Source organism: Rhamphochromis longiceps, linkage group LG19 (genome assembly GCF_057381845.1).
Source record: "Rhamphochromis longiceps isolate RC_006_pf linkage group LG19, R_longiceps_female_GT1.1, whole genome shotgun sequence".
Taxonomy (NCBI): domain Eukaryota; kingdom Metazoa; phylum Chordata; class Actinopteri; order Cichliformes; family Cichlidae; genus Rhamphochromis; species Rhamphochromis longiceps.
Genome location: NC_140575.1, coordinates 20,814,277 through 20,837,813, shown reverse-complemented (window position 1 = coordinate 20,837,813; position 23,537 = coordinate 20,814,277). Strand labels below are relative to the sequence as shown.

At 41.6% G+C, this 23,537-nt stretch overlaps 1 protein-coding gene across 6 annotated transcripts in view; it reads left to right on the top strand.

The window, feature by feature from the left end:
* The window catches only part of trim9 (tripartite motif containing 9), a 54,454-nt gene that overhangs the window by 22,129 nt on the left and 8,788 nt on the right, over positions 1–23,537 (top strand). For all 6 annotated transcript variants that reach the window (XM_085391227.1, XM_085391229.1, XM_085391226.1 and 3 more), the window contains exons 3-7: positions 4,446–4,568; positions 17,502–17,612; positions 18,750–18,903; positions 19,140–19,285; positions 22,225–22,363. In XM_085391227.1, coding sequence (XP_085247353.1) covers positions 4,446–4,568; positions 17,502–17,612; positions 18,750–18,903; positions 19,140–19,285; positions 22,225–22,363 — 673 coding nt within the window. The remainder of the gene's footprint in view (positions 1–4,445; positions 4,569–17,501; positions 17,613–18,749; positions 18,904–19,139; positions 19,286–22,224; positions 22,364–23,537) is intronic.

The window sequence follows — 23,537 nt, the reverse complement described above, 5'->3', positions numbered from 1 at the left end:
GGAAAAATTCTCTGACTACCTATATGGTACAGACTTTGTAGTAGTGACTGACAGCAACCCTCTTACATACATCTTGACCTCTGCAAAGCTTGATGCAACAGGGTATAGGTGGCTGTCCAGTCTTTCCACCTATTCATTTAGTCTTCAGTACAGAGCGGGAAAACAAAATATGGATGCTGATGCGCTCTCGCGTCGTCCTCACAGTCCACCAGAGGATGATTATGCATCTAAGAAGGAGAGTGAGAGAATCCGGCAGTTCACACTGTACCATCTGAGCAACCCTGAGAGTCCAGAGACTGTTCCCTTGGATGTAATTCAGGCTATTTGTGAGCGCCATATGGTCACCTCAGCCGTAGCTAATGTTGGATCCACCACTTCTGGGTTGACCTTAGTTGAATCCCTCACTCACCAGTCCACAGCTATTCCCGACTGCTTCCAACAGGAGCAAGTGGATGGGCTTCCCATTGTCCACTCAATTTCTGAGAAGGAGTTGAGGCAAAAGCAGACATTGGACCCTGCTATCAATGCAGTGATTGTACTCTTGGAGACTGGCGAAACTCCACCTCCCAGCCTTAGGTTAGAGCTACCAGAACTTCCCCTGTTACTCAGAGAGTTAAATCGGCTTGAAATACAGAACGGGGTGCTCTACCGTAAGCGGCAAGATGGTCCCAACACCTCATATCAGCTTGTGCTCCCTGAGGAGCTAAGAGCCACAGCACTTACAAGCCTTCATCATGATATGGGCCATCTTGGAGTCGAACGAACAGTAGACTTGGCAAGGGCCAGATTTTATTGGCCGAAAATGCACATGACCATAGAAAAAATGGTCAAATCTTGTGAGCGATGTATTCGTCGAAAAACACCTCCAGAGAAAGCTGCTCCATTGATAAACATTAAGACCTGCAGACCTCTCGAACTAGTGTGCATGGACTTTTTATCAATAGAGCCAGATCGCTCAAACACGAAAGATGTATTGGTCATAACTGACCATTTCACAAAGTATGCTGTGGCAGTGCCAACTCCAAATCAACGAGCACAGACTGTAGCAAAGTGTCTCTGGGACAACTTCATTGTCCATTATGGTTTTCCCGAAAAGCTTCTTAGTGATCAGGGTCCTGACTTTGAATCAAAGACCATCAAGGAACTCTGTGAACTTACTGGCATGAAGAAAGTGCGTACAACCCCCTACCACCCTAGAGGGAATCCGGTTGAGAGATTCAACCGCACTCTTCTCCAGATGCTTGGGACACTGGATCGGTCAGATAAACTCCACTGGAGAGACTTCGTCAAGTCTCTGGTACATGCTTATAATTGTACGAAGAGTGACGTGACTGGATTTTCCCCCTATGAATTGATGTTTGGGAGGCAACCAAGACTGCCCATTGACTTAATCTTTAGGTTGCCCACTAATGCTACTAAGCAGACTCATTCCCAGTACGTCGGTAACCTAAAATCTCGTTTGGAAGAAAGCTACCGGATTGCCACCAATAATGCACAAAAGAATGCAGGTCGCAACAAAGCCAGATTTGACCGACGAGTGGTTGAATCAACATTGCAGAGTGGAGACAGAGTTCTTGTACGAAATGTGAAGCTGCGTGGAAAACATAAGCTGGCAGATAAGTGGGAAACGGATGTTTACATTGTCCTTAAGCGAGCTGGAGAAATGCCGGTCTACACAGTTAAACCTGAGGGTAAAGATGGTCCTGTGCGGACTCTACATCGTGACTTGCTTCTCCCATGTGGATTTCTGTCAGCAGCTGCAGAACCCGAGACAGTCAAAACCCATCCAAACAGGAGACCCAGAACAAGGCAGTGTTCTGTTGTCGAGGGGGAAGATGAAATTCCCTCTGATATGGATGATGTATCTGATTGGACATTTCGCCCTCTCATTACATCAAAGTCCGACGTATATGTCCCAGTACATGAAACTCACAAGTTGAGTAAACCTCCTTGTGTGGTCAGACAATCAGCAGAACCAGAGGTGCCTACAGTTTCACTTCCACCTGATCCTCCTGCCACTAAATCCCTTGTAGAGGAAGGTGAAGGAATGATTCAGGATGTACCTGACCGTGACAACTCGCCTGAACGTGACAACTCACCTGAACGTGACAACTCACCTGAACGTGACAACTCACCTGAAGCAAACATATTGCATGGGCTTGACTCAGCCAAAGGACTTCCTCAAAGTTCAGAATTGCAGCAGTCTGAGGAAGCTCCTCAAGATGATGGGACGAGCTCTGATGCAGCATGTGAAGAAGGATTAAGTGATGTGAACAGACCTGTTACTGAACAGCCTGAACCTGTGATGATCCAGAATAATGGACTTCAAGATACTGAGCCATCTCTTCGTCGTTCTAACAGATTGCAAGCAAAGCCCAAGAGACTGCATTATGTGACACTTGGGAATCCTCTGATAACGGTGGTGAATTCTCTTTTTCAAGGCCTAAGTGAGGCATTGACTAGCTCTTTAAATGGATTTGAAGATCCAACTAGTAATTATGTTGGAAAGGTCAAAGCAGTGTAACTCAGTGCCACCCTGCAGATGCCCAGGGACGGGCATACCATCAAGAGGGGAGGGTGTAACCCACATAAAATGGGGGTACCACTTTAAGGACTGATATGAAGAGAGATGGACAGCCTGCCCAACCAATCGAAATGCACAGGTCCCAGTATGTTTTGACCAATGGGAGAGCAGTCTGCCGCTGTATGTCCCACCTACGTGCTCTGTGTTTGCTGCTATGTGTGGAGGTAGTCGCGTGCTGGCAGGAGAAAAGAGAGACTGAAGCTTTTGAGCTGGAAAAAAAGTATTAGATATAAGTTGCAACCAACTGTGTTGCACATAAGTTCACTGGTTATCAGCTACCTTTCATGTTAAAAGTAGCCACAGTGAGTAAGCAGGCAAATGCTGCATTTTTCTGGTGACTTTAAAAAGTACCGCGTGGAGCTAAACTGTTAGCCTTTGTTAGCTCTGGTTGCTATCAACTGCCTGGAAGTTCATCTCAATCTGCTTCCAGAAAGCCCTGCATTTTCCGACCGAGAGACACTATGCCATTGTCTTCGGCCGTGATGCGCTGAGATCGGTCAGGTTTTTTTTGTATGCTGAATTGTTCCTGAGGTGGATTCCTCCAGTGAAATAGGATTCCTCCAGTGAAATAGATGGCGAGCCTTCCCACCTGGACTTAGAGAGACTGAGATTCGCTTCTTTTCCACTTGATGATCTGCTGCACCTTGCGGTGTGGTAGGACTGTATCACTCACACTTTCACGCACAGCTGGTTATACATAAGACCACTGACTGACATTCTCTCATCCCTATTCTCTTTCACACCCTGGGAATTTTTTGGACTTTACCCCTTGGACATTTTTTATTTGGGACTTTAAATAATGAGCTGTTGTGTAGAGCATTCTCCACATGTGAAAAGAGTGTGAAATTTTCATTTGAATGTGCATTGGATTTGTGTAATCTGTTTCTATAAGAGTTAAGGAGTCAGGTTACTAGGGTGCACCCGAGCATTGAAACCCGAGCATTGAAACCCGAACATTGAAAACCAAAAATAACACTTGGCCAAGTCATTGCTTTAGTAGTTTGTGTTTTACTTTTCTTTTAATTTTTGTAAGTTTCCTTTCTACCATTGTAAAGTGTCTTTAACCTGTGCTTGTCAAGCTTATGGTTTATGTCACTAAAGTTGGCTGGTTCTTTTGAGTTACATTCTTGTCTCTGTGTCTCATTTGAACACACCCCTGTGCTCCTATAGTCGAGCCTATTGGCCCATTGATATATTCTTTTCAACAATTCCCCTTACTGTGTTACACTTGCATCAAATTTGAGCTCAGGATGCAAAACAAAGGTGGTTATAAAGATTAACATTTACAGAAACACATGGTTATATTAGCATTAATGGGAATTCCCCTTTATTCACATTCATCTATATTATTTTCTTCCATCTAACACATTAACCAGGTCTAAATTTAGATGCTCATGTGGAGACAAAGCTTTGGTCAGCTTATGAGGGCGATTAGAGGAGGAAGGTGGGATTAAAACCTCTCGTAGATAGTTGTCACGCAGTGTGAAATGGTGAGGGTGAGGTAAAAGAGTAGAGAGGAGGTGACGAGCAACAAAAAAAAACTTAAGATGTGTGAAAAAGTGACAGCGTGAGGCGTAATCGTCAAGTTTATTACTCTGCTGATGCATGAATCATGATGATTTTACTCACGCTTCTCGTCTGAGGAGGAGGTATCTCAGCAAACTATCCATCCCATCATTAAACTCTTGTGTCATTCCTGTATTTCACTGTTACTCCTGCTATTAAAGTGATGCACACGGCCTTAAAAGTATCCTCCATCTTTTTCTTTGTTGTTGTTGTTTTGTTTCCAGCTGCAAATTCCTGCATATTTTCTGTCTTCAGATGCTTTGCTTTTCCAGCTTCTTGTAAATTTTTCCTGCAGGAGAACGGTGTGGAGTTTGAGGCTTGCTTGGTGGCGCAGTGCGACGCCCTCATCGACGCCTTGAACCGGCGCAAGGCCCAGCTGCTGTCTCAAGTAAACAAAGAGCACGAACACAAGCTGAAGGTGAGTGAGCATGACAAGATCTGTTCCTGGAATCCACTTGTATGCATCAGAAGGCTGGATGCGTTAAATGGATAATGAGGCGTTAACCCTAATGAGGCATTGATTCATGAGCCACACAAGTGCAAACCGAAACAATTATCTTAAAAATATCCTTGTTTTTCTTTAGAAGTTGCCAGGTTGGGACTTTAAATTTGATCTGCTTCATAGTGGTTGTTTGCTGCTGTATAATCTTGCAGTGTTGGTTTGACAAATTGAGGGCGGTGATTGTGACTGATGGATGAGCTGGCGCTGCAAGTGAAGTTTCATATTGTAGTGGATAAAATACAAAGTCGTGAGGAAAATCTCTTCGCTCTTAAAGAATCTGAAGTTATGTATTATGCATTTCCAGTTGCATTTTTTAGGTTTTGCAGTATCTTAACGATTTTGATAAAGATTAATGATTTGTACGATTTGTACACCGTGCCACCGATTTCAGATGCATAAAGAGCTGCATTTTTCTTTAAGCCATCTGCAACACGTTGAACGGGGGACATAAGTGAGATGAGAGGATGGAGAGATACATTTGTGCTGTACAGCATCCAATTTCACACTTGGTTGCTCTGTAGAATTGAGGTTTCACACGTGTAGGTGGTTTGAGGAACATGGCTTGTGCATGGCAACATGTGGGCATACAGGACCAGCATATATATATATATATATATACAGTGGGGCAAAAAAGTATTTAGTCAGCCACCGATTGTGCAAGTTCCCCCACTTAAAATGATGACAGAGGTCAGTAATTTGCACCAGAGGTACACTTCAACTGTGAGAGACAGAAAGTGAAAAAAAAATCCATGAATCCACATGGTAGGATTTGTAAAGAATTTATTCGTAAATCAAGGTGGAAAATAAGTATTTGGTCACCTCAAACAAGGAAAATCTCTGGCTCTCACAGACCTGTAACGTCTTCTGTAAGAAGCTTTTCTGTCCCCCACTCGTTACCTGTATGAATGGCACTTGTTTGAACTCATCATCTGTATAAAAGACACCTGTCCACAGCCTCAAACAGTCAGACTCCAAACTCCGCCATGGCCAAGACCAAAGAGCTTTCGAAGGACACCAGGAAAAATATTGTAGACCTGCACCAGACTGGGAAGAGTGAATCTACAATAGGCAAGCAGCTTGGTGTGAAAAAATCAACTGTGGGAGCAATCATCAGAAAATGGAAGACATACAAGACCACTGATAATCTCCCTCGATCTGGGGCTCCACGCAAGATCTCATCCCGTGGGGTCAAAATGATCATGAGAACGGTGAGCAAAGATCCCAGAACCACACGGGGGGACCTGGTGAATGACCTGCAGAGAGCTGGGACCAAAGTAACAAAGGTCACCATCAGTAACACACTACAACAGCAGGGAATCAAATCCCGCAGTGCCAGACGTGTTGCGCTGCTGAAGCCAGTGCATGTCCAGGCCCGTCTGAAGTTTGCCAGAGAGCACATGGATGATACAGCAGAGGATTGGGAGAATGTCATGTGGTCAGATGAAACCAAAGTAGAACTTTTTGGTATAAACTCAACTCGTCGTGTTTGGAGGAAGAAGAATACTGAGTTGCATTCCAAGAACACCATACCTACTGTGAAGCATGGGGGTGGAAACATCATGCTATGGGGCTGTTTTTCTGCCAAGGGGACAGGACGACTGATCCGTGTTAAGGACAGAATGAATGGGGCCATGTATCGTGAGATTTTGAGCCAAAACCTCCTTCCATCAGTGAGAACTTTGAAGATGAAACGAGGCTGGGTCTTCCAACATGACAATGATCCGAAACACACTGCCCAGGCAACAAAGGAGTGGCTCCGTAAGAAGCATTTGAAAGTCCTGGAGTGGCCTAGCCAGTCTCCAGACCTCAACCCCATAGAAAATCTGTGGCGGGAGTTGAAAGTCCGTGTTGCTCGGCGACAGCCCCAAAACATCACTGCTCTCGAGAAGATCTGCATGGAGGAATGGGCCAAAATACCAGCTACTGTGTGTGCAAACCTGGTAAAGACCTATAGTAAACGTTTGACCTCTGTTATTGCCAACAAAGGTTATGTTACAAAGTATTGAGTTGTATTTTTGTTATTGACCAAATACTTATTTTCCACCCTGATTTACGAATAAATTCTTTACAAATCCTACCATGTGAATTCATGGATTTTTTTTTCACATTCTGTCTCTCACAGTTGAAGTGTACCTCTGGTGCAAATTACTGACCTCTGTCATCATTTTAAGTGGTGGAACCTGCACAATCGGTGGCTGACTAAATACTTTTTTGCCCCACTGTATATGTTTTAGATGTGATGTTCATGGAAATTACTTTTCCACAGGAGGCACTGTGGCTATCAGTTACATTCAACTCGCATCCTTGATGTGACATTCTTGCCTCCTGTAATCTCCTGAAACTGTAAATAAAAAATGACACAATAAACACCACATAGTCATACTCTCCTAAGGATCTGCAATAGAAGAGAATAGGGACACTAAACCCTCACCACTGGCTAAACTACAGTGATTCTCAGAAACTCGGCTATTACAAGTGCCGTCACTGCTGCAGTGTTTTCTTGCCTATAGGAGGCATGATTTTAGTTTGCAGTGGTGTGCGGCACGATGCACATGAAAAATGAACTGTGTCCTCTCAGTGGATGAATTTTCAAAGACGGATGGATCTTAAGGGACACTGGACAGATTCACACCTCCAACACAGATGAATTTTAATGCATGTCAGTGCTGATTTGATCCCGCCTGTCAGCTCGGTGTCTGCATGTGTCGTACGCTGAATCTTAATGTTGGAGAAACACATTTCTCCAACGCAGATGTCAGATTTTTCTCATGCTTTCCGCGCTGATCTCACATGTGAATGTGCTTCTCGGTTACTCAGGGGTACCTCTTCAATCATAGGAGTTTCCCACAGAGTCAGTGATGCAAGAAAACGAAGTTTCGTGCGTTCTCTTATTTCCTATTGTCCCCTGGAGGGCAGCGTAGCTCACTCGTGTAGATACGAGGCACAGCTAAAAGAGGAGAGAAAGGATCATTTGAGATGAAGCTTGTTTTCTTGAGGTCATCTCCAGGAACTGTGTTAACTCTGGCATGGACATTCATCCTGCAGCTGTGGCTGAATGAGACACAATTCTGTCCTGCTACGCTCTTGGTGATGCTGAAGTTTTTGATGTCTGTGCTTATAAATGCTGATAGCTGCATAAAACATGGTGTCCAGTTGAGCAACTAGTGATATAGCCTGAATAATACAGCTTATTTAAGCACACGAGGTTCACAATAAAAGCTGTAAAAAGAGCAGAAAACATTAAATCAATTGAGTCTGATTTTAAAACGAGGCTGCTGCAGATCACTTGGCATCTCCAGCAGAGCTTCCTGCTGCTCTCCTCTGGTCCTGGCTCCTGACAAGGAAGCCTGGTCGCCATGGTGACTGAAGCACGTTGAGCTTGTTGTTTGAAGCTGTGGAGGCGAGAAGTAGTCCTTCATAGCATGAGTCAGGTTCATTTATTCCAGCACATCAGGAGGACTGACCCATGTGTTTGTGTAGAGAAGCAGCAGAGGCAGAAGGTTTGGAGTGGATACAAAAGGAACCCCAGATAGGTCTCCTTTAAGCAGACAGTCTGTAAAGATTATCTTCTAAATGCTGATTCAAACCATCTGTGCACAGCTAAAACACGACATACTAAATGCCATGTTGATGTCTTGTAAAAGAATTATTCAATTGGATGAATTATAATCAAAAAAATTACCTGAGTCACCTTTGAAAACCTGCAATCTGTTATAGGTCTCCAACAGCCTAATATAATTTCCTGTTCGACTCATTCACCCTCGGGTTCCTAGACGCAAAGCCGGACATGAGCAGGGCAGGCTGCAGCCCTCTCTGTAGCCTGAAGGATTGTGTTGCAGGCTTTGGCTATAAACCGCATGCTTAATCTTTTAACCTCAAAAGTTTTCTGACAGATTTTTTTCCCTCCAGGAAGCAATTTTTCACAGTTTCTGTCAGATGGAAAATCACATGGCCTTTAAACTGGCTTAATTGGTAATCTATCACCATAAGCATTTTATAGTCTTCTTTCTTTTTGTTATTTCTTTTGCTGTAAATACTAAGGACTGAGTGTCCAGCAGTTCTGATGTGTGGTTTCCTTGAGTCGACTGCAGAACAAAGTTTTTGTGGATTCTCAAGCTACCCGAAAAACATGAATGTCAGTGTGTAAAAAAGCTCTGTTCTCCATCAGACTCTGATAGATCAGAGGCTCAAATTTCCAACAAGCACTTTAATGCACCAACAAGAAAAGATCTAAAAAAGTGACTTCACATTTTCAGTAACACTCGGTTCCTTACAGATCTGTTCATAGCTCACATCTTTTCATTAGATATGAAAACATTGTGGTTTAGAGAAAGGCTCTCAGACTGTATATAAAAGATGGATGATGTCACCTATTGGTTTGTTCAATCCTGTTTTGACGCCTCCATTCTAGCATTTGATTGCTTCTATCTTAAAGTTTTAGAGAAACAGTGTCAATATTTAAACCAAATTATTGATTCTTAAGTTAGCACACTTGGCAAAGCCTCGGGCCTAGAGTCCTGCCCACAGAGTAATGTGTACTCCCTGGCTAGTTGCAAGTAGTTGAAGGTTGCTTGCAATCACTAGCACAAAACTGGTCCCAGAGATGTATGTGACACAGAAAAAGAGTCTGCTGTGATGGTTGCAGTGGTACGGCACAGCTTTTACTTAGAAGGCAAACTTTCTCCGCTTTCTGTTTCCATTGCACTTTTTCAAGTTTCACTACTGCTCTGAGAGTAGATTGCAAGTGTTTGCACCAAAGTTAGCGTCTTCCATGCAACCTACATGTGACCACAGCAGTCTGCTGGTGACCAAAGTAATCAAAAAGATTTTTTGGGTGCAGCACCCTCTTTGTGAACAATTTTACCCGGCAACGAGAGGTTGCCTCTAGGTCTGTGTGGCTAAAGCCTTAGCAAGGTGCATGAATTGCAGACGCAGATACATGCTAATTAGTAATTTACTAATAAAATGATGGAATTCATGAACCAGTGGGAACTCTATACTTCTGGGATGATGAAGAACTGCAGATCTGGCATTTCCAAGGTGGCTTTGGTTTTCAGCCTTGGAGGTTTTCTTGCAAGTCTTTTCATGGAAAACAAGCTTACCCCCTTGCAACATCAGAGTAACAACACGAGTCACCTCAGTCTTTTGTGTATATTATTGTGTATATTGATCACTTTTCAACTGCGCCACTTGCTATTCTGAGCTAAATGTCTCTTGGCTTTATCATCAGATATAGTGCTCGGGCATGCATCTTTTAACTCCTGGTATGAAAGCCTGGTTTTTCTCAAGATGTCAAACTATTCCTTTGATATAGCTGATGCTTTTAACTGCATACATCTCAGCAAAAATGTTGAATGTAATTAAATTCACTGCGATGGATTTTTTTCTGTAAAGCACATTTCATTTGACGGAAACATGAAAAAAGAAAACATCAGCACGGTCCTCTAATATAATGTGAAGATTGTATTGAATATGATCAAAACGGGGCCCACTTCTTATGCTCTCAATCTCTTTCACTGGATTCTTCAAGGAACAGATTCAGCAGATGAAGGCTGATTAGAGCAACACAAAGTGAATCAGAAACGAAGTCAGTCTGCATCTTCTCCTGCTTCATGCAAAGTTTGTCACTGGTTGCTAGGTCCCCTGTTCACCCAGCTCGGGTTGGTTAATGAGTACAGCGGCTCTGAGGCTATTTTTATTTCCACTTGCTTTCCCCCTTGTTGAACCGACTGTGTTACTCCAGGGAAACCCTCCTTCTCAGGGTCCTTCTCACTTTTAACTAGGCATGGGAGGTATTTTGGACCGAATGGATGCTTAGAGATGTGGTTGGAAGTATAAAGAAAAGCGGAGGCAGATTTCAAATGATTCATTTTCTTATTGTGAATGACAGTTTTCATTGCAGCGAGATAGGCAGCAGAGCCTGTTATTGAAGGTTATTCAGTGTGGGAGGATTACTTGTTAATGTTGAGACTGCTAATGTTGTATAAGGGTCTTACTCGCCACTACAGTTGTATCTTTTCTGTCAGATCCTGACAATCAATAGAGAACTAATCAAGACAAGAAACTCTAGATCTAAAGGCTATTTATGTTCAAGATATATGATCGCTTTTTCTATTAAGAGTTTAATTCAGAGATTCCCAACAAGGGCTGTATCTCAAGGGGTACTTCTGCAGTAGTCTGGAGGTAATCTACAACAAAAGCCAGAATTACCATTTAAGAATTGATTGGAACTGAATAAGTTTGAGTAAAAAGTAATGGCTAGGCAGTAGAAAAAGACACTCAGAAGATTATAATTATATCAGTGTAAGTAATGAAAAAAATGGTTGTCATAGCTCGTTAAAAGTATGGCTGAACAACTGACATTGTAAGCTATGAACAACCTGTTGAAACCATTTGCTAGTATGGGGGAAAATGGAATCAGGGTTAGTGTAATAGATGAACAAGCCCTTCAACAGACTGGGGAGATGTCCAGGGTGCATCTCCCCCCTGGCTTTATGGCAGTTGGAAGAGGCTCCAGCCACCCCGCGACCGTAAACCGGATAAGCAAAAGAAAATAGATGGATAATAGATAAACATTTTAAATAGCTAGTTAATATGTATAAAAGTTTGTAGTGGTCGCAGGGACAGAGAAACTAGAAAAGGCAAGTACAACAGGCAAGCCAACTCAGACTGCAAGGAAGAAAGTGCTATTCATACACAGAGAGGGCTAATTAGGAAGGAGACACAGGAGAACATAATCAAGACAAAGAGACAGGAAGTAAAACTCATATTAATGCTCAAGAGACACACCCTATTTGTCTAAAACAGGAAATAATGGAGTCAATAAACACGCACTGAATATGACATGAGGAACACCGCGGAAACTAGGAAAAATAAACCAAATCACAACCGAAAAACTCAAATAACAAAGTCTATTAATACTAAAAGAAAACTAAAAGACTCAAGTGCAATTATATACAGTAAATGAACCAACCAAGAGTAGAGACACAAAAAGAAATCGATCTTGGACTAAAATGTAATTTAAAGAAAAAAAACTCAAACATGAGCCAAAACTAAAAGCAAAAGAACTATGAACCCTAACAGAACCAACAAAACACAAAGAACTCCAGAAACCTCAAAAACCCTGAGGTATGACTAAAGCTTCGATACAACAATACGCTACAGACCCTCAGCCAGTAATACCTGAGAGCATCAAACCATAATGAAGACACAGAAAAAGAAATTCCTGACTCACAACCCTTGTTCTGAGATCCAAGACCATGACAGTTATAGCGCTATAAAAGTGATGAAAATAGTCTTATACTCAAGCTATAACTATGAAACTTAGGCAGTAGTTTTGCTTGAAAATTGTTGAAGGTAGTTGCTTATTATTATTATTCTGAATGCGTGACTGGTTTTCCCGGGTAAACATGTTTGGGTTTTTGTCTGTCGTGTGGACTTCTGCAAAAACAAGAGAAAATAATTGAGATCAGTCAGTAAAGAAAATGCATTTCAAATCTGTTATTTTGACCTATGCATGTATGCATGGGTCGCTTACTGCTGTATTTGCTTCAGTTCTAATAGTAAACGCTAACAGATTCTCACTGACAGCTGATTTTCAGTGGATGTGGCACTTGTCACTTCCTCTTATCGTCACTCCACTGTGCAGCATATCCTCACACACACACCTTAATGTTTAATGTTTCTAATAACAAACTATTTTTCTGTGTGTTCTTTTATATTTGACCCTCATTTAATGATTGTCATACACACCCCTTTTGTCGGTCTACAAATGTTATCCTGTGTCCTGGAAGGGGACAGTTTCAAAGACTGCAGCCACAGTAGCTCACAGACACAAGTGCTGCAGTGGCCTAATAACTACAGCAGATACAAATAGAAAATGGTAGAAGAAGCTTTACCTCCTCAGCAGCTAACAACACAGAGAAACAGTAACTGCTGAAGTAACTACAGAACAGTTATTGCATCTTAAGGCATCTGTGGTTTAGCAGGTAGAGCAGTCATACACCACCCGGAAGGTTAGAGGTTTGATCCCCAGCTCCTTGGGCAAGATAGAGAGTTTCCCGCGATGCATCCATCAGAGTGTGAGTGTGTGGATGTTAGGTTAAAAAAGCAGTTGTATGAATAGGTGAATGAGGTTTGTAGTTTCCAGTGCATTTCCCATGTAAAATGTGTCTTTAGTGTGTTTTTATGAGGTAGTATTTGTGACTCCAGTATGTGCTCATTTATTTAATAAGCACCTGTTCCACTGCAAACACGTTTCTCAGTGTTTCCTACTATGAAGAAATCAAACGTGCTATCAAAACTGCTGTTTGTTTTAGCACTATCACTGTCTTACATTTTCATCATCCCTCGGTTTCCTGTTGTTTTACCATCACTGTGGAGCTTCTGTGACAAAGTGCTTGATCACCCTACCAGCCACATGAGAGGACACAGTTTGTATCCGCTGTGCAGAGACTGTGGCCCACTTAACGCAGCAGACTCTGCCTTCCTCTACCGCTGTCCTGCACTGTGTTTTCTGGCTCTCAATCCACCATCTCTCACTCTCTTTTTCTGTCTCTCAATTAATTTCTCTCATCAAGATGCTAAATTTGCTCCACTGCCGTCCCACCACAAGCTGCTGCAGCCCCTTCATTCTCGGTTAAATTCAGACGAATGAATCTTCCCTGCGCTGATTATCCGGAGATCATCTGGCAGAGCACTATTGCCGGCGGCAGTTTTTATATCTTATTGGGAAGCTGATTTAAAGCAGATTTCAGGGAGGATGGCTAGAATGCTGAGAGAAGCTGTTAGGGAGCATCGAATCTGAGAGAGAAAAGAGGAGGATGACAATAAGGGAAGGATGTAATGAAAGCTGGCAGCACTTCTTTTGCACCTTGAAGAGAGATATTCTTTATACACTGAATTTAAAACATTTCACATGCAGACAAGGGACGGTGAAGTGATTGTTAAGCAGGCAGCGACAGCAGTAAGAAGCCTTTTCCTGGAGCTCTGCCAGGCCACTGCGGGGCTATGGATGTTCCAGCTTGCCACAGCAGGGATGGTTTGGCCTTCAGCCACAGAAATGTAAACCGAACTGTCAGAGGTGAAATGAAATCTTCTCTCACCAGAGAGAGAAACGTTGATTCATTCCAGAGAGTTGTTTGAAAATGATTCAGTGTGTCCTAGTAAATATTAATTCACCAGGCAAGCGGTCAAGCCTGCTTTTTGTTGTCATTTGTATGAATGTCAGAGGTGGAGCCGAATTTTTAAATCTGGTTCATTTAAGTTCACGCCGCCTCAGTAGGAATGGACTAAGGCTTTGTAAGTGCTCGCTCATTTCTAAAGCCCAGCAAAAGGATGAAACGCTGCAGATATTTTTACTAGAATCTGTAATGTCACCTGAGCAGGGCTGACTGATCTCGAGATTTTGCTTAAAAACACAAATCCAAAGATTTTTAGGAGTATCCAGTGAATCGTTGAATAGTTTTTAGAGTAAGCCAAACTAAGGGCATTTTATTTTACTATAATGATGTATGTTCCCTAAAGATGCTTTAATCAATCTGGATAAAACTTGCTATATAAACTGCCTAGGGTACCAGGATTATCAGTATAAAGCTTTTAGGAATTATTATCTTCAGTGATGCTGTTTGTAAAATTGCTAAATGAATTTCCGTGCAGTGCAGTCCATATCTGTAAATAAGTGTTTATCAAACAGTGATGCTGCCAAAAGTGCCTGTAATCGATTACTTTGTATTAATGAATATATAGCTTGCAGAGAAGAACAATAAATACACCTTTTTATTATTATGAACAGCATTTTTTTGACATTTCACTGGCAAAAAGAGTTACATACCGTGATGTAATGGAGATCAAAAGAATAACAGGACAAATTAACATACATGTCTGTGTTTTCATGGATGAGCCAAATATATTATCCACATGGAAGACAAACTCTATTTAAGACATTATAGGCCATTTTAATAAAAATATAAATATACAAAATGAATAACCAATAATTTCAGCGTTTACAAAAGCAGGAGAAAAAACTTGTATCTTGATCCTGTATGCATCATTATAGCCCAACTGAAACGTTTTCATGTCATTTTAACATAATTTATGGACTGGCATATTTGCTTGTCACATATTAAAGATTCCTGATGAAATGGCCCAAATATTTCACTTTAGTCAGTGCATTTAAAAATTAGATTTTCCAAACAAAATGGGAAAATTTTGCTTCCGATTCTTTTTAGTTGATACGGAGCCCTACGGAGCCCCGCAGGGGACATGGGAGAAAAAAAATTAGGACGGACTTTTGCGAGATCTCGCAAAAACAAACTCGGGATCTTGCAAAACAAACTCGGGATCTCGCAAAAGTTTTAGCCGCATTCTTCGGAGGCCGCCAGCTCGAAGCCGACCGGGAGGTCAAGGCACGATGTGCCGGGAAAGCGGTGTTCCTCCCGGCTGTAGTAGGTCTCGACCTCCCGTTAGCTTCGAGATGGTGGGTGTCAGATCTCCGAAAACGTCGGAGCACTTTTGCAAATATGTGATGTCTTGTAAACCGAGCAGATATCTGACGTTTACACAACTACATTCACGCCTCAAAATATCTTAAAAGTTTATTTTGTGACCCAGAAAGAGTAATATTACAACTAAGTAGCTGCCGCCATTGTTGGAATTCAACTTTTGCGAGATCCCGAGTTAGTTTTGCGAGATCTCGCAAAAGTCCGTCTTAATATTTTTTTCTCCCATGTCCCCTGCAGGGCTCCGTAAGTTGATGTGATCGTTGCTACACTCTTTTCAGAGTTGAATTTCATATCATACTGCAAAGCATAGTTTGAGCAGACTCTAAGCAGCTGCTGCAAGCCAGCTCTATAATGAACAAAGCAACTAAATCATCAGCATACAAATTATTAATAAGGCTCTCCCCCATCATGTATCCTGTATTCTGCTTGTTTAGTGTTTTAGAAAGATCATCCATATAAATTTGACGAGGAAAGGTTGTACTTCTTCCCCACTGGACATGCATAGTTTGATATGAATACTAATAATGCAAGATCCTTATCAGATATGAGGGGGCTTAGTAAATAGTTAACTATGATTAACACGGTCAAAACCTTTGGTCCATCGAAGAAGCACATAAATGCACCACATATACACAGCATATATGCACAAATTAGTGCTTTATTTTTTAAAGCAAATTAATTGTCAATAGTTTTATATTCTCAAAGCCTATCCCCAAAAGATTCTTTCTAATATTTTTGACAGTATGCTACCCAGATAAATTGGGCTGTAGTTTTCTAAGGTGGATATTTGACCAGTTTTGTCCTTGACTAAAGGCACCAATAGAACAGTTAACATGGAGTCAGGTAGGCTGCCATGCAATAACTATCCAGAAAAGTGAGTATGTGAGTAAAAGTGAGATTTGAGTCTGCTGGCAAACTCCTATTCCATCAGGACCACATACTTTGTTTTTGTTCACTGTTGCTGCAAATTTATGCACAAGACTCATGTGTGTGTGTTTCAGTGAAGGAGGGTTAGAAAGTTTGAACCTCTAAATCCGCCCCTTTTGGCTACATCTTCTCACGGTGGCTTTGATTGCACAATCTCTAAATGCTTCATGACATTACTGGGCTTCTGAGACTGTTGCATCAGATGTGTTTCATGTGCGTTCACAATAAGACCCAAATCCGGCACACCAGGGACACAGGTGGGAGGTTGCAAAATATAACCAACTTAAATGAGCTCTCGAAATTAAGGAATAAAGAATTGAAGTCGCTGCAGGGGAGAAAATATGCAACAAAAATCCAGACTGGAAGATAAATGAACGCAGTGAAGTGCCAAGCCTACAGGAGGTGTGCAAGGTCAGGCAGGCATATTTATAAAGAGAGGGAAAGGCACAAGAAAAACAAACGTAACTGAAAACATGTGCAAACAATCAGGCAATCACATGGTGGTGGGAAAAAGCCCAAGACAGGAGGAAATGTGTAGCACATAGACAAATAGTGATATTCATTAATATACACTAAAGACCTAAAACAATACCAGACCATAAAAATTATTTCCATGTGTCTCAACTCTCAGTTAAAATTTGAAAATTACAAAAGAAAGAATTATCATGCCCTGTTTGCAGTCATCAGTAAATCATCTTCTGTTGGTCGGCAAACGGCTTCAGGAAGGATTTTCCTCTCCATTCAGCCTTGGAGCTGTGGCGGTGAAGTTTCTGTTTCCTAGCAACCCCCTGTCCAGCACTTGTGTTTATTTCACACTGTTGCAAAGAAGCTGCGGACATCAGTCTCGGTAAGAAAGAGGGAATTTCTAGACGACATGTTACTCTGGAAGGGTTTCTGTTCCTGTCCCCTCGATTAGGATTAATGGAGCTAATCCAAATTATATTTTTTGTTAAATCAAACGACTAATACAGGGCAGAAAATCTGAAAACTCTGAATGCATCTCAGAGCCGTGTCATCACTCATAAAGATATTTTAGGGCAACTTTTTCCTCATCCCTGTCTGTGATGTAACTACTGATGACTGTTCAGGCTGCCCGGGTGTGAAAACACAGTGTCACTTTCCTTCCGTTAACGTCAGTTACAGGATCATTTGCTAGTGTCCCGTCAGCCTCTTCTTCCTCCCTCAATCTGTGTCTCAAGAGAAAAAGAGTTACTCAATCAATAACTCTGACGATCCTGCTCCTAATCTTTTGTCTGAACTTCTGGCTTTTTCTCCCCTCTTTCCTTGTTTTCTTTAGGTCTGTCTACATCCATCCTTCTTCTCATTACTTGTCTTTCTTCTAGGGATGACGATTAGCTTGTGATTATGAACTGTAAGTGTATTATACATGTTTTCTCTTCTGTTCTCCCTGTTTTTCCAGGTGGTGCGGGATCAAATCTCCCACTGTACAGTAAAGTTGCGTCAGACCACAGGCCTGATGGAGTACTGTTTGGAAGTCATCAAGGAAAATGACCCCAGTGGTTTCCTGCAGGTAAGATGGCCACAAGACGTCCTTTTTACTTTTACAAGCTACAGCTGAAACAATGAAGTAGAACTGGACGAAAGATTTCTTAAAACAAGGTGGTACAACACCTCCAGCTGACATCAAAAAGTAACTTCTCCGGCTATTACTGGAATTAAACTGTTGGAAAACTGATCCATAATTTCATTAGAAAGACGTAAAATGATGGTTTGCCAAAGAAACCAAATATTTCCAAGCTCTGCTTTTTAGGGGAACAATTTTGCCTTATTAAAATCAAACCTTGCTTGACATCTGTTTAAAGGCAAAAAAAACTTTATGTTTCTTTCTAAAGCTGCCTCTAACTGACGTTTTTGTTCTGATGAGGTGATGAGCAAATGCTGTGTCACACTTGTGACACCAGTCAAGCATTACGTGTTTGGTGACCTTTTTAAATTGATATCTTAATTATTCAGCAAGTGATTTTAACACCATTCAAAATTCTTCATTAGATCATGAATGACAAACTCATTTTACGTCGTGGGCCACGTCTTTGATCTTAAGCGGGTCGAACCAGAGAAACTCCCCTTTCTGTCAGTGTAAAGACATTTAACTATGCATTTAATCCGAAATTCAAAATGCTGATGATAAAGAGAATGAAATAAAAGAAAGAATAAACGTTTCTGTCACTTAGATGTTTATCTATTATTTAATTACTTTAATGTAGTATGAATAGCAAAGGCGAAGATCTTTATCAGGAGGAAAACCTGTAAACCTTTTCATAAGGTTTTCATCTATGGCTCCCTTCGTATGTTCCAAAGCCAGATTGGGGCCAAATTAGAGCCTTTGCCAGGTTGATTCTGGCCCCTGGGCCCTATGTTTGACACCCCTGAATTAGGAGACATATGGGAGAAAACATAGTTTACCTATTATAACTTTTTTTTTTCTTTAAATTTTAATGAGAAACTATCCAAGTTTGAAAACATTTTTTGGAATACAACTAGAAACCTTTTAGACACTTGGTGGAAAAGAAAAATCCCATTATTGCATTTATGGATCATTGCATCTTTATCTGCATTTCTTCATCTGAACGGAGGCTGAAATGTTCTGGCAGGCTTATTATTAATGAGAGATTTAGCGGTAGATTAATCTGTACTGTGTGTCTCACAGATCTCTGATGCTTTGATTCGGAGAGTCCACATGACAGAGAGTCAGTGGGGAAAGGGGACCCTAACCCCCAGGATGACCAGTGACTTTGACCTCACTCTGGACAGTGGACCTCTCCTGCAAACAATCCACCAGCTGGACTTTGTACAGATGAAAGGTACACAGACAGAGAGCCTGATATTTTTTTAAGAACCACTGTTTGCGCTACTTAAATGTGCAAAATTCTATCTAAAACATTTACACTCTTACATTATAAGGCTCTCACTATGTGTCCTTTTATACATATAAAAGTTGTCTTTGCTGTAATGCAGCGTTATATCCACTTGGGGAGTGAGTGTGTGTCTCTTCATACCTCTGTGGGCTGTAATCTGGCCTCGTTTGTCCCCTTCTTAGTCCCAGCTGCTCCCATGCTCCAGCTGGAGGAATGCTGCACTCAGAACAACAGCGCCACATTGTCATGGAAACAGCCACCACTCTCCACCATCACCGTGGAAGGATACATCCTAGAGCTGGACGATGGAAATGGGGGGCCATTCAGGGTAGGTTTCCTTGTGCAGGTACTGTTTTGTCCCTGCAGGCTGGAATTTATCTGTCTGCTTCAGCAGTATTTTTCTTTAAATGAGAACTTTTGTGATATTTACATTTAGATCCCAAAACAAAAAGTGAAAAACAAGACCAGCTAGAGTATAAATCACCTTTATGTGACATGCTTTCCTTCTGTCTGGGCAAAGACTCCATCATTTGATACCAGGGAGGACACCGGCTCAGCCAGGGGAATGTGGCAGCAGTATTTTGTAGCTGAAATCACTCAAGTTAATGTGTGACAGTCGTACAGAGCACGTCACGTGACGCAGCGTAACAAGGCCCTGAATGACACGGCGTCAGGAGGAAGCATTTGTACCACCGCTAGGATGATCCTGTAGGAAGCGTGATCCGGCATCAAAGCAGTCGCCATACTCTCACAGAGGTTTAGCATGTAATCCATCCTATAAGATACTCCCCACGCTTCTATTCACTGAAGCCCCTGCTTTGTTACGACAGCAACTTATACCTCCTGAGCCATTCCCTGGGTACAATGGCAAAGCATATCTGTGTCTGAATTCTAAACCTCCGTATAGTAGGCCTGTTGATTTTCGCAACAATCAATCTGGGAGGCTTCCTAAAAGTGATATTAACATTCCGGATGCAGCGCCAAGGCAAGAACCTTATTAGTAGCCTACTCGCGGAGTTGGAAACAAATGAGTCATGTTACTTGGTTTGCGGAATAAATGTGGTTTTATTTCAACATAGCCCTGAGGCTCACACTTTGTAAGCAGGCAAGAAAGCAATGTTTAATTAAAAACAGAAGAAGAAGAAGAGAGGGGAAAACAAAATCTTCTTCTTTAGTAGTATGAGTCTCCATTTAAAGAGAGCAAATTAAGAGAGATAAAAGTGCTCCTCATATCTTCCTCTATATATGATCTCCAATATGTAACCTAGGAAAAAAATGTGCGCTGCTTAATTAAAAACAAAAAAAAATCCTCAATAAAAGTCAGTAAAAATTTCCAACTTCAGTATTTCGTTCACCGAATTCCTTCTGTGATTTAGGTGTTGCATTTGTTTAAGCACTATATCACGATATTCCAAGCAAATGATATTTCCGATGATAGGTGATGAAGTTATTTGGGGCTGCCCCTTTATAAATATTTGTCATGAACCAGCTCGAGGTTCAGACAGTTAATGGCATTTAACAGAATATATATTTACTTAAATTAAACGGAAATATGGAGTGACTAAATCTTAAAAAGAAGAATAATTTAACCCAGAACCCAAGCGAAAAAAACAACAAATGTTGAATATGAACACAAACACATAAAGAGGTGATAAAGCAGTCAGAGTGGGGAGGGGTAATGATGGCCTGCTCTTGCTTGCAGACATGTCTGGGCTTGTGTTGTTGATATATCATTGATGTTGTCGCAGGACGCTGATACCATTTAAAAGTTTATACCAATGTTAACATGGACAGTGTGATATGGCGCAGCCATTCTCTTTACTATTACAGCTTTTGGATAACGAGATCAGACCCAAAAAATGTTTCTCACAGTTCTTTTTTTCTGTTCTTGGCCCTGTATGATGTCATTGGGAGCATGTTTCCTAATATGGCTATCCTGGGCACAACACTCTAGCTGTGAGCAGAGAAGCCCCACCCACTTTCAAACCCTCTGTTTCAGACAGAGGCTGATGCCCAGATATAACATCAATAATGACTTTTTAAACTGTGAATCATGCAGAGCTGGGACATATGGAGTCGGAAATTAGTGTAATAGGTCTCCTTTAATAAAAAGAACACAAGCCAATAAAAAGCAGCCTGCAAATCCCCGAAGGCCAACCGCACACACACACACATACATAAACATCTCATCTTCGATATTCTAGTCTGCACTTTCTGTCAGCATCCTCTCATTACTCCAAAAAAAGAAGCACTATGTCCATTATATTCATTATAGCAGCTGGTGCAGCATAATTAAAGTATTTCGCACACCCCCGGCAGCAGTAACTAGAGCTTTTAACTCAAAAAATATTGGACTTTTTCATCCCTGCTGTGCAGAGATCCCTTGCAGATTCTGACTGTGAAGCTGTTGCTTTGCTCAGTGGTTTGTAAGGAGACTAGAAATGGATAGCAGCTATTTCTTAACGTATCCGGTTTTGTTTTGTTTTTCAAACTTATGAAAAGCAGACACTTACGTCCTAAATGCAGACTGTAAGCTAAAAGCAGCTGGTCGTAGTCGTTCACCCTTCAAGTTCTTTTCGTGTTCTGTAATTGTCTGTTTCTTAATTACAAGTGTGGAGTAACATGGTGAGCATTCGCATCCAATCTGCCAACTGATTCACAAACTGTATCTGCTAACTGCTAATTGGTAGAGAGCCATTGCCAAATTGTATTACAGCCTGGAGACTTTTTGTGTTAGCGTGTGATCGTCAACACAAACGCACCAAGACGAGAGTCGTGGCGAATGTTTTGCAGCATCTGTGATGATTTGGTTTGGGGTTTGTGTGTGTGTGTGTGTGTGTGTGTGTGTGTGTGTGTGTGTGTGTGTGTGTGTGTGTGTGTGTGTGTTTAAATATTAATTTGCCATCTGGTCTGTGCGTCTCTATAATATAAACTAAAATCCTTGTATTGCTGTACCTGCATCTGATGCAGCACTATGCCAAAAAATTCTGAGGGAAGTTTTCTCTTCCTCCTTTATTCTCTGATTCACTGAGTCACACCTACGCAGCTCCACGCTGAGCCTGGCGAGTTGTGTCCCCATGTCTATTTATACTCAAGTGTGGGCTGCCGTGCCCACGTTCAGTTGTACAAGCTCGCATTCTCTCTTATTACCCTCTCCACCAAATTCAAATGGGACACTCCTCCAGAAGAAATGGACTCTCTTTGGTGTCATAGTTACGCACTTGATGCATCTGCCAGCATAACAGGAAGCACTGTGTGTCTTTACAGGAAGTGTACGTGGGGACGGAGACCATCTGCACAGTGGACGGGCTCCACTTCAACAGCACGTACAAGTCCAGGGTGAAGGCCTTCAATGCCAGCGGAGTCGGCCAGTACAGCAAGACACTGATCATGCAGACCTCTGAGAGTACGTTGAGCCTCATCTCCTTCTTCCTCTTGTTTTCACTGTAAATTTAAATCACTGTGAATCTAGAAAGAGCAAAGACTCAAGTATGAATTGGTGTTTTGTTTTTTTAAGAGCGCTACCTCACTGACAGTTTTGAGCAAAAAGAGAATCAAAATTCAGCCATCGTTTATTTTATATTTGCTACTGAGCAAGCAAGCTTTCAGAACACTGTGCTTTTTAAAATAGAGCTACATGTTGGGTTGCTCAGGCCAGCGCTGATATTAGTTAATTATCAGTGGCAGTGTATTGTATAGGTCAGACGAGAAATAACGAGAAATTGCAACGTCTCCATTTAAACAGTGAGAACAGAGAACATTGGCAATTAGGTTTTTATCATACACAATAAATAAAGATGGTCAAACCATCAGCACGTCCTTGCACAGTGGGACACTGCAGCGCTGCCATATTTTATTGGTGATTTTAATTTCCAACCAGGTTGGGTGCACCACTGGTCGAGCAGCCTCTGGCTACAAATGCTCAGATACTCAGATACTTTTGCTTCACTTCCATTAAGATTTCGCCGTTTCCCTTTTATTTTTAGTCTGCCATTACCACACTGTAAAATGTCCTGCTCAGTTTGTAGATTGATCTTTAAAATAAACACCAAGATTGCTTGCTAGGCAAAATATCATTATCAAATCAATGTCATAAATATCCATGTTGCAGGTAACGGGCTCGTATGCTGCCAGCTCAAAACAAGCTATACCAGCAGGTGGCAAGAGCAAAGAAACAAAGCGAGGAAAGCAAATGGAGCTGGGCAGGCGTGCAAAGGTGTATGTAAGGCAGTAACAGGCAGGAGCCAAAAGCCAGTCGGTATATCTACAAGGGGAGCTAATTAGGGGCATAATGAGCAGATGTGTGTTGGCAGTTAAAGAGGTGACAGTTAAACGGCTGACAGAAAGAATACTGCTGATGTTCTTAATGATATAAGAACTGGTAGCTCCCATGACAAGTGGGGGAAATGAATGAGAGGAGGTTTATATTACAGCATTATAACATTTTTTTAAAAGGCACACAGTTAGCTTTTTTATCCCAAGATGGAAAGCTGGAAATTATGATGCTCTACAAACCACCAAGATTTATTCTTAGAGGCAAATATTTTCAGCATTTTTAACACCCACGTGTTTGTCTTCAT